Source organism: Onychostoma macrolepis, chromosome 10 (genome assembly GCF_012432095.1).
Source record: "Onychostoma macrolepis isolate SWU-2019 chromosome 10, ASM1243209v1, whole genome shotgun sequence".
Lineage (NCBI taxonomy): Eukaryota > Metazoa > Chordata > Actinopteri > Cypriniformes > Cyprinidae > Onychostoma > Onychostoma macrolepis.
In genome coordinates, this window is record NC_081164.1 from 829,299 (window position 1) to 840,979 (window position 11,681).

Sequence of the window (11,681 nt, forward strand, 5' to 3'; positions counted from 1 at the left end):
CGTGAGACTGGACCAGGCTGACGGTGCTGCCAGAATCCAGAACGGCCCGGAACGGTTTCCCATTAACCTTCACCTCCGCTTCAGGGGCCCCAGCGGGAAGGTCATGGTGCACGACGCAGCCTACCAGCCAGGTTCGAGTGGGAGGTGTTGGCGGCTCCATTGGCATGGGCTCATCCCGCGGGGAGGGGACCGCCGGCCTGCTTTGGTGTCGTGGGGTGCCCTCCGGCGCGCGTCACTCCTGGCCCATGCTCCGGGGAAACTGTGGCGCTCGCTCCCCAGCGTCCCGTTGTTGGGCCGCATCCGCCAGCTCGAGCTCGAGCTGATTTCTCATGCCGACCGCCTGTCGATGGGAGCGGGGAAGGGCCCGGAGGAGACGGTCGATGACCACGCGCTCCGCTACCTTGGCGGCCGAGGGGGATCCGTCCAGCAACCAGTGATGCGCGAGCCGCGTGAGCTCGGCAGCTTGAGCACGGGCGGGCAGTCGAGGCTTGTACTCCCACTCGTGGAATTGCTGAGCCGCGCAGATAGAGGATAAGCCCAGTTGGGCTAGAATTTCGCGTTTTACTTCGGCGTACTGGTCCGCGGTAGCGGCGGGGAGAGCGAACTACGCTCGCTGAGCTTCACCGGCCAGCAGGGGTGCCAGCGCTCATGCCCAGTCACCCTGAGGCCACCCTTCCGTGGTCACTGTGTTCTCGAACACCTGCAAGAACGCTTCCACGTCGTCATGAGGGGTCGTTTTTGGGAGCAGCTTTGTTGCTTGTGCCCGGGCATCTGGTAGCGGAAAGCGTGGGGGAGCGGCGGCACGGAGAGCTGTGAGCTCCTGCTCGGTCTGTCCTTGCCGGGTGGCCGGGTGTTCCACTATTTGTTGCTGGCGGATGCTGACCTCTGTGAGATGCTTTAGGAGTTCATCCATATTGGGGAAAGGGAGGAGCGATCACCTGTGACAGAGGAGAAAAAAAATCCGGGGTAAGAACAGTCAAAGAATGTGATGTTGCTTGTCGGTGATTATTCACTGATATGCCCGCATTCTCCACCAACTTGTCACGGGGTGAAGAATCACACGACAAAGACCGTTCCAATAAATGCCCGGAGGGTGGATTTATTGACTCAAAAAAAGATAACAAACAGGTGTGAAGGTGCGCTGGTGCAGTCTGTCTCTTCCTCAGTCCTTGTGCAGGGTGCCCGTGTCTCGTGCTCTGTGCTGGCTGCTCGGTCACACGCTGCTGTCTAGAGGTGCAAAAGAGATCAGAGAGAGTGGTTAGCCGCAGTCTTTCTGGAGGTCGAACTCAACAGTGGCGAGATCTGCTAGGCTTATAATGTGACAGGTGTTCTGCCTCCGTTTCCAGGGCGACGCTGATGAGATATTGGGACGCTCGTCACAATATATAATTTTTTTTTCTTTCAACAGGGCTACAAACTAACTCCCAAACAAAAACTACACTTCAATGATAAGATAAAATTATACTAAATTAATTAAATAATTTATTATAAAGACATTATTTGATTTAAAATTGCATTGCATGACATGGTTCTTTGCAAATAATGAAATAATCATTGAACAGAACCCTATCACTAGCCTACAGTTCACAAATCTATTTTCTGCGTGAGGAAGACTTAAGCCCTGTGGAGACAGGATTAGTTTCACAACATAAACATTACAGATGTCCACAGTAGGAATTGCTTTATCATCCATCCGCACTGCCAGACTTCTCTAATTCTGAGCTATAGACCATCTTACAGAGCTCCAGCCCCATCGAGAACAGCTGAACCGATCATCAGTGTGTGTACAGACGTGTGTCGGATCTATAAGTTGCATGCCGAAATAAATGAAGTTCCAGGCGTGCGTTGTTTGATGGGTTCGTTTTAATCTCGTTTCCTTTTATCTGCATACATCACAGAAGCGCTTATTCGCAGCACACACAAAACTCTGAGTGTGTTCACTAACTTCACACAGCCTTATTCTTCTGTTTCTCATCCTTGCTTGCACATTTCTTCTGCTAGCACCCTCTACAGTTAGATCGATAGAACAACATGCTTTGTTAAGCATTAATCACAACAGATGAAGCAATTTTATGCATTTGCACCAAAATGCTTTTAACTCAGATTTTATATATTAAACCCATCATGAATTTAGAATACATAACCATCAAAATGAACTATATAAAATGAAATAAAGAAGTGGGGGCACTCTTTTCCTTATACTTCACATTCACATTACAGGGACTGTTATTATATGCCCCACATATAGATGGGCTGGAGCTGAAGTCTGCAGGAAGGCTGGAGATCTCTGGGATTATTGATGTCAGTAGAAATCACTGAGATGGTGTGTGTCCTGTTTACTCAGCTGTAAAACCCACACCTCTGCTGTCCTTGAACTCTTTGCATGGAACACCTAAACATTGCAGAAACACCAAATTTGGCAGAATGGTCCCAAATTCCTCCACCACCTCAGCTGCACACATTCATCTCACACTAGGTGGCGCTATAATATAGTGGTGGTGGTGACATAGTTGCTTTAAAATTAATTAATTAAATATATATATATATATATAGTGAAAATCAGCTGCAGCATTATAAGCTAAATTAAATATATATATATATATATATATTATAAATATAAGTGCCATCTGAAATTTTCTTATAAAATGAGCATTTTTATCAGGCTCCTGCATTTATGTTCAGTTATTTCACTTTAATTAAGGACATATACATTGTAATTACAGTACAAGTACAGAACCTAAACATAGGAGCCTGATAAAAAATACTTATTTTAGATTACAGCACTTACAGGCTTTTGCATCTGAACTTCTAAACTCTATGTATATATATGTGTGTGTAAATATGATTCAATGCATTTATTGGGCACTGAATATTATTAATATTCTCTAAATGCAATCTTATTACAGTATTTCTTACGTTTCACCAACAGGGGGCAATAATTACATCTTAACTCAATCGTTTAGAAGAGGAAATCTGAGTTACACCATATTTCAACAATAAATGTATTGTGTTGTACTAAATTTGAAAACGGGTCATATTTCTTCCATTTCTCAATGTGTTTGGACACTGATTACTGCTGCATCTAATAGTTTTTGGACTTTTATAGACTTTGTGCATATAAACATTTATTCATATCAGAAAAATACAGAGCAGATACACAAACATGTTTGGAACTGTAAAGCTCAACAGTGGATTACAGTTCAATTTTGCCACCACAAAAAAAAAAAAAGAAAAAAAAAAAGAAAATGTGCACATCAGTACAATCAGTAGTGACTGTTCATCAATAGGCACTAAATACACTTCCCCCCCCCCCAATATACACATTCACAACAAAACGTACTCTGGTTTCAACACAAATACACACTTACACACAAAAGAAACAACAATAAATCAAACTAAATGACAATTCAGGAAAGTTTCCACTTTTTATAGCTAATGCAGTCTATAGGGTCTGAGCAATAAATTCAATTCAACCAAATCAAACAACAGAAAACAAATGTGCACAAAAAAAATCACTTTCAGGAAATATGTAGAACCAAATCTGATGCTCTCACTCTTGAAAATGACTGTAACAGCAGGTCTTAAAAAAATAATATTCTGCTTCCACTGAAGAAGCTTCAAATTTTGGTAAAGGTGTTGATCTTGTGACATATATGAATATTTGACAGTTTAAAGAGAAACTCAATAGTAACTTGGCTGAACTGTAAGCATGAATCAGCACATTTAGACGAGAGGTAGTTTGATGTTCATACCAGACTTGTGAAAAATACAGATTTGAAAATACAGAACAATAAACTATTAATAAACAGGAAGGGAAGAGAAACAAGCTTTCTAAACTAATGCTTTCCACTGGTTATACAGCGTTACAGAGTCAAATATCTAAAAAACAAGAAAAACATACGTTGTCAATGGCCTCTAATGACATGAGTGAGCTGTACTGACTCTACATTCAGAGTGTGTTTCAGTAACATCAGCACCTGTCTGCAGTTGAGTGGGAACTCTTTACTCGTCTGGATAGAGACCCGATTCAGTAATGATGGATCCAGCTCTTCAGATCATCTGCTCTGAGACAACAGACACTGACATAGACATTTTGGATTATATGACCATAAATTATGCACATCAAATAAAACTAAGTGTACCTTTTTCACTACTACCGCGTGTGTGTGTGCTGGTGGGGGTTTCAGTGTGTGTGTGTGTGTCGAGGGAAATGCTGGGCTGATCAGACTTTGGACAGTAGGCCTGACTCTGGAGCGCTGGCTTTAATGATGTTCTGGATCTCTTTGAACTTGGGATGCTCTTTATCAGCCACGAGCTGCAGCAGGACAGACTCGCTGGTGGTGACGATGATTCCTGTGCGCGCCAGCCGCTGAGAAACAGACACAAACATTAGCTAGTGTTTGAGAGGACAAATTCATTTGTGGAGGATACAGTGACGAGACGAATGTTTCAATCATCTTAGTTTTCTTTTCTGCTCTCTGTTTTGTACAGCTGTATATGCATCTGGTGTTTTTGCTCACCAGTCACTGTGGCGTGTGGTTTTCCAAAATAACTAGCTACTCAGCATTGGGAAATTATGTTTTATATGATTTAAGTTGACTACTGCATGCTAAAATTAAATTACATTTATTTCCATGCCCTTTTTTGCCTATATAAACAGTGGCTTTTTTCCCCAAATCTTATTAAATGTATGCATCATCTTTCATATAAATATCTTACGTGTTATTAATAATTTCAGTTAATATAATAAGACACTATTGGGTTGTTACTAATCAAATTAAATCAGTATTAACAAAACTGATCATTCCACTGCAGCTGAAGTGCCATTTAGATTAATTTACACAGTTTAATGATGCCGATGATTTAAATTATTATTTTTTTAAATGAAATGTTGGGGGAAAATGCAATGATAGGCTACATTTAAATATGAAAGTAAATGGCCTGTAGGTGGCAGCTATGAAATGTCAATCCAGCCATAATTAGAAATAAATAAATAAATGTGGGGAAAAAAAATGAAAAAAAATACATAAGGAAATAATTACATTTTTTTTTTTACATTTCTTTGTACATTTATTTATTTCCACATTTATGTATTTATTTATTTATTTCCACATTTATATATTTCCACATTTATTTATTTCTACATTTCTTTGTCCGTAGGGTAATGAGGAGGGCGTGTTTTACGTCAGGAAAAGCAATGGAGGCAGAGTAGTCGAGGGGTGAGCTTGAGGCCACAGTGACACCTTGTGGTGCCCAAACGAAGTACAAGAAGTGTAGCCTGTTGATAGTGTGGGATGAATGGCTTCGATGGGCGATATGGCCAAAATCTTATATCACCGTTATTATTTCAGTTTCACGTGGGGGGTTGTTTCGGCTGGAAAGCCTGCAATCTGTGATCGCGTGCAATCGCTCTCTTATGTGTGCTGTTTCTTTAGGTTTCACTTTCACCGCATGTTTCCAATATTCGGAATAGAAGGAGGTTACTGTAGAAGATCGGTCGCCTCGCGCCTCTTCCGTGTGGACAGTCACGCATCAACTGATTATAATGGGTTCTCTTGGTGTAGACACAGCTTTAGATACGGATTAATCACACGTCTTAGGCTGGAAATATCCAGAATTAGGTCAGACAAGAGGTGCCCACGGGAACGGAGCTGGTGAAACACACACCACATGCACTGAACACACAAGCATCACGCTCATCCAAACAGCGCCTGACGTGTGCCCTCAGTTTTTTCAGCTAACTGCATTTTTTTAATGTAACCAACAACCAAAAACAACCTTGACAGCATCAGAAACAAACCCGTAAACTGATGTCCAGGGGCATTTTATTTAAAACCGTATTAATGCATGCATCATGAATATGGAATGCCACGTTCTTAATTCCAATCGATAAACTCAGTTAAAATAATAAAGGGCTGTTACTAGAAAATATCCAATCAGTGTCAACAAAAGCCATCAGAGACATCATTACTGAAAGCATTTACACTACAAATGTACATAATGTTATGATTTTAATGTTTTAAATTGTGAAGGCACAAATATGTCAATATGATACATTTAATATGAAACTAAAACAGACACTAGGTGGCGCCAAGTCCGTCTTAACGAGTGAGTTCAATCCGGATTCCTTCAAATAGGTTACGCTGATTACGAAAACAACACTAGTTGCTGCGGTTCAGCTGTGGATTTGTTTCTGTGATAATTATATCTAGGCCTAAGGTGTTATTTAAAGAAATAAAACATATTTTCATGACAAAATGATCAAAAAGATGGCAGCTAGGGGACATGATCGACTTCTTATGTTGAGAGAACGACAATTATTTCTCTGGCAATGCTTTTAATGCACGAACCTGCGTGACCATAGCAACCTCGGATATTCAGAAATGGATATTATGAATACATTAACGAATTGTTTTGAAAATGTTTTGAATCTAATAAAGTGCAGAATTAAGAATTATTATATTAACTCATACTGCACAAACCGTGCAGGCCGATATGTGGCTTTATATTCTTCCTTTCTTTATTATTATTATAAGTAGTAGTAGTGTTAGTATCATCATCATTATAGCCTATATCCAAAATAAAATTAATTCCAATTCTTTCCTTAATAATAATTACTATACTATTAAATCACAATATAGCTATTTTTTGTTTTATCTTTGTTATTAAAAATAAGAACAAAGATGCAAATAAACAGTAGTTTAATCAAGAGCAGCGAGTAATGTTCGATTAACATTGATCTACATTAAGAGCTACTGTAATGCATGGATCTCATATAATGTTACACATCAGATTTTTCCCCAAACATTAACCAAACGTTCACGTAAGACATAACAGATTATGTTTGTGTGAAGATCGGCAAGACATATTTCACAGTAATGTACTTTACAGGCAGATTGCGCGCTTGCGGAGTGGCTTTGCAAATGTCAGTCAGCGCGATCGTTTTGTTTTCATCATGGGTTTGAAAATCATATTTCACTGGTTTGGACTCACTAACCCTACTCGATATCAATATTCACAAATCTGGAATGCTGCGCTTCGCAACAATAAACCTGTAACCTGAGAAGCGGAAGAGAAAGAGATACTCCTCTCAGAAAACATACAAATAAAGATGATTTTAGATGTTTAATTACTATCTGGAGCACTGGGATCGCTAGAAGAGAGCTTAATGAACTCAAATTCGACCAAAACTGACATTTCTCCACTTCTTTTGCCTGCAGCTCAAAATTAGCCTGTGCACATTCACACTCATTCTGCCAGCAGGGGTCACATATGTTAATATATAAACTCTGTATGTTTCTTGAGTGTGCAGTTGTGGTCATTTGTTTTGATTTCTTCACACACAGAGAGGCTGTGTGAGCCTCAACTGTGCAACTGAGATTTACGTATTTGATGTGCTGGCCTTCAGTCTCCAGGATCAGTGCAATATCAGTTCACATCAGGTGAACATCCGTCTCACCTCCAGAGCGAACATCCTGTCCATCATGCTTCTGGAGGACGTGGCATCAGCAACAATGTGCACCTCGAACCCTCTTCCGATCAGATCCAGAGCGGTCTGCTGAATGCACACGTGCGTCTGCAGGAGAACAAACACTCGCTCAAGCTTTCCTGAAGAACTCCGAAACAGTCCATTAATCAGGCTTCCCACTCTCCTGAACGAAAGATTCAAGCACCGGTCGAAACCATGCTCAGTATAAGTGCTATTCATGAATGCTTGATGAAAATAATACATCAAGCATAACATTTAATATGTCAACGTAACTTTTCCTGTAAGCCCAACAGAAATCTTATTGGGTACAAATTGTTATCATTTTCAGGTCAACAGTTTTGTGAAAAAAAAAAAGAGATTTCATAGCACGAGAAGCAGCTGAGTCATTGAGAATGTGCTCGAAAGTGGAATTAACTGTAAAATTCAGGGAATGTGATGTATTTTGAATGAAATGAATCATAAGCCAATCAAACATTTTTTTTTTTTGTTGGCCATTCAATGCTTCTGTAAAAAAAAAGTATAATACTGACAAGGTAATAATACTACTAATTCTACTGCCAATGACAATATAAAATGTGCTCATATCTACATGTCTATGCTGGCTTCGTGAATATTAATCACATTGTCTGCCCTCGCTCGAACTGATTCGCTGAAATCAAAACAAGGGCAATAATAGGTGAGAACCAGCCAATGAGATTTGAGCATTAGCTCCGCCCACTACCAAAGAAACCTCCTTCTGCTTGTTCTTAACGGCTTGAGCATGATCATGATGATTAGCAGGTACTGACCTCGACGCCGAAGAGCACGACGCTGCGGACTCCTGGGATCTCGGCCAGAGCGGCCTCCACCTCCGGAAGCACCATGGAGAACTTGGTTTTGGGGAAAACTAATTTGGCCCCAGTCAGATCCAGTTCCTGCACTGTGCTGCCCAGACCTTTAGGATACTGCTCCGACACAACCACAGGGATCCCCAGAATACGAGCCCCCTGCAGCTGAGCCACACACACACACACACACACACACTCTCTCTCTAACACCTGCAGCACATCAGGAGTACCATCCAAACAGAAAGATCAGCATTATTACCAGCCTCTGGCTCACGCTGATGATGTCCCCGAAGTATTTGATGGCCGGTCTGAACCTCTCCTGCATGTCGCAGCAGAAGAAGACTGTGGTGGCCGGAGAGAGGTTTCCCAGCGTCGTGACCTGAGACACACACACACACACACACACACACACACACACACACACACACACAGAACACTTCAGAATAACACATCTAACGATCATCAGGACGCAGGGATCATTCGTGTATCTCTATGCAGGACTATGCTGGTGAATACATGCTCCTAATGTAATATAACATCATAAAATGAATATTAGGTCTATATAATTTTTGATTTTGATTCTTCAGAAAATGCTCATTTCTCATTACTGTACTGTAAAGCAGTAGATTTGTGTATAGTTTAATCAAACCACCACTGACAATAAGAAATAAAGCCGTACGCATATAATGATAATAACAAGCTGTGAATGAAAATAAATCATGTTCAGCAGCTCTGTGTTTTGAGAATGTAACCATGCTATCATGTGTTTATTAGTGAAACAACTCGCATATAAACAAACGTCAAACGTCCATCTGCAACAGAAAGCATCCCGACGAGACATTATATCCCTGAAACACTGGTTTACTGCGAGAAGACACATTCATAACAAACTCGAGCGTGTCGCAAGAACCAGAAGTGTTCCGTGGAGATGTCGAGCTCGTCTCAAGTTTGACACGCGGATGCATTCTCTTCAGAAAACACTGCACACAGTGAACGCGGGAGATTAATAATGGTGCTGTGTGAAATATGAGCTTACATCCATCTGCAGAGGCACTAATCTCAGCCGACATTTCTCTGACACCGTGAAGCCCTTCGGTAAGTCAATGTACTGCCCCCATTCCTCCGAGAAACACTGAAGCACCAGCTTACGGTGAACATCGATCTGATGGCCGTACACGGACAGAAACTTCTGGATGAGCACTTCATACCCGGAGCCCGGGGCCACAGACGAGGGCCTCGAGAACACAGAGAAGGAGAACAACACCGGGACGTGGCTACCGCTGCTGTGCGAGTCCGCCATGACGCTCCGTGAATCACACCGATCCCGACTCACTGAATCGGTTCGTGAATGTCTCGAAGTGATTCGAGTCGTGCTGGCTGTGGACTGATGTAGGTTTAAAATGTTTCCGTGTGTATATATAATTATACAAAGATATATACAATATCTGCTTGTGTTTGCACCATCCGTCTGTGTTTTTCTCAGTTCAGTCAGTTCCTGAAGCGAACCCACGAGCTGTAGTAAGCATGTGTTGTAGTGTGGGTAGCAGTACCAAGTGCATCTAAACAAATCTTTATAATGAGTCAATTAAGCGAATCGTTCAAATGACTCGGACTTTTGAAAGTCGAAAGAAAGGTGATTGCTCAGAGTGGCTAAAACCTGGAGTGGAAAACCCCCGAATCCTTTTGTTGTTGTTGGAGAGGAAACATGCAAACTACACTGTAACTGGTCAATTCTGAACTCTTGTTTAATAGGTCTGCAGCCTCACAGCTGTGCTGATGTGCAGGATTCAGAGCAACTGTTGCTTTTGTGGTATTTCAGCTATTCTTCATTGCATTCACATGTATTCTGGGTTTATTAACATAAGTTAGGCTTGGACCTTTATTTTTAAGACAAAGTTGAAATGAAACAATTCGTTTCACTGAGATTATGAACATATCTTGCAGTGGCCCCTCTCTAAAAGATTGAGTGGCTTTTACTGAAAATGGAATGGAACTGAAAAGGATCAAATGTATGTATAATTCATTATCAATTTTATTATGAATTTTATTTTACAGACTCTTCTTGAGTGTAGCATACTAACTACTAATACAGTGCTTAATGCATAATTGTTGAGAATGTGTTGTATTACTAGTTTACTAGCTATAAAAAAAAAAATTGTAATTTACACATTCAAACATTCAAAAATGTGTAAGTGTTCAATAATTCGATGTATTTTAAAATGCAGTTATTTATATTTTAGTATTATATTATGCATATTATTTTACAATAATATGTAATAAAATAATATAATACAAAATAATTTTGTATTATAAAATAATATATAATAAAATATATTTTATTATATTATGCATATTATTTTACAAACAAATCTAAATGAACATAAGATTTCTGAAATTTGATGTTGTGACACAAATTTGATTACGCATTGACAACGTCATTTAGCAACTTTAGCAACAAATTGACCTTCCTTTAGCAACTTTCTCTGAAAATAGTTGGCAACACTGAATGCACACGGAGGTGGTGATGCGTCACGACGCGGAGCGGAGTTATATACCATTACACCTCGGTGTGCATTATTTTTCTAATAATCCAACGGACCGAAGTCAATTATTCCGCTTATACTACGGTTGCCACACCTCAAGACATCGATCAGATGATATATTTCAAGGCATTCCTCCGGTATTTCTACTTAAATCGCTATTGTGAGTAGGATTATTTCTTCCGCATCTCATCCAACGCCTCCGTTGCTAATTCCTAAACGTCATTTTAAACCTAGTAACGGAGGCTTGAGCCGTTAATAACATATTAATGCAGTTAATAAGTAAGTTATGAGAGAGAGAGAGAGAGAGATTACCTCTGTGCGTCTCTCAATAGTGTTCGGCAGCAATGTCTCTAGTTATAGTGAAACATAGTTCCTTTTCTTCACGAACAGCGCCGTTGTTGTTACCTCGCTTGTGAGAAATCATGTAGTTTTCAAGTTGTTTACTGATAAAATAGTCAGAGTAGCGCTAACAACATTAGTGCGATGTATGCTAGTGTGTGTGCTGTCTGTGAGGGAGAGAGAGTATGTGCTTTCCGTACATAATAAAGCCTAATTTTGTGGCAAAAACATGGACATGAGCTCTCGTTTTTATCATATTGTTTACTATATTTATTTATTTGGCCAGTGTTGTTGTGGGTTTTGGTTATTTTGCTGTTGTAAGACCTTTGAAATAACAGAAATCATGTGGCGAAGTGATATGGTCATGTAATGCGGTCAAGAGCTGCCTGGAACTACGTTCGCCGTGCGTTTCCCTGAAAATAATTGCACACCTCAGAACGTCCATCAGCCAATCAGATTCAAGCATTCAACGGCCCTGTGGTA

At 40.5% G+C, this 11,681-nt stretch overlaps 1 protein-coding gene across 2 annotated transcripts; it reads right to left on the bottom strand.

Annotated features, from left to right (window-relative positions):
* Positions 1-2,854: 2,854 nt before the first annotated feature.
* On the bottom strand, positions 2,855-10,118 carry isoc1 (isochorismatase domain containing 1). Of its 2 annotated transcripts, XR_009273022.1 has the most exons (6): positions 9,353-10,118; positions 8,576-8,695; positions 8,278-8,481; positions 7,460-7,576; positions 4,143-4,369; positions 2,855-4,059 (listed from the first exon to the last, which is right to left on the bottom strand). XR_009273022.1 is itself a non-coding variant. In XM_058788503.1 (5 exons), exons 1-5 carry the CDS (start codon positions 9,614-9,616, stop codon positions 4,223-4,225), a joined length of 852 nt encoding a protein of 283 aa, XP_058644486.1. In that variant the 5' UTR covers positions 9,617-10,117; the 3' UTR covers positions 2,857-4,222. The 2 variants fall into 2 exon arrangements, 1 of the variants encoding a protein (XP_058644486.1); XM_058788503.1 differs by having other exon boundaries at positions 2,857-4,369; positions 9,353-10,117.
* Positions 10,119-11,681: the final 1,563 nt, after the last annotated feature.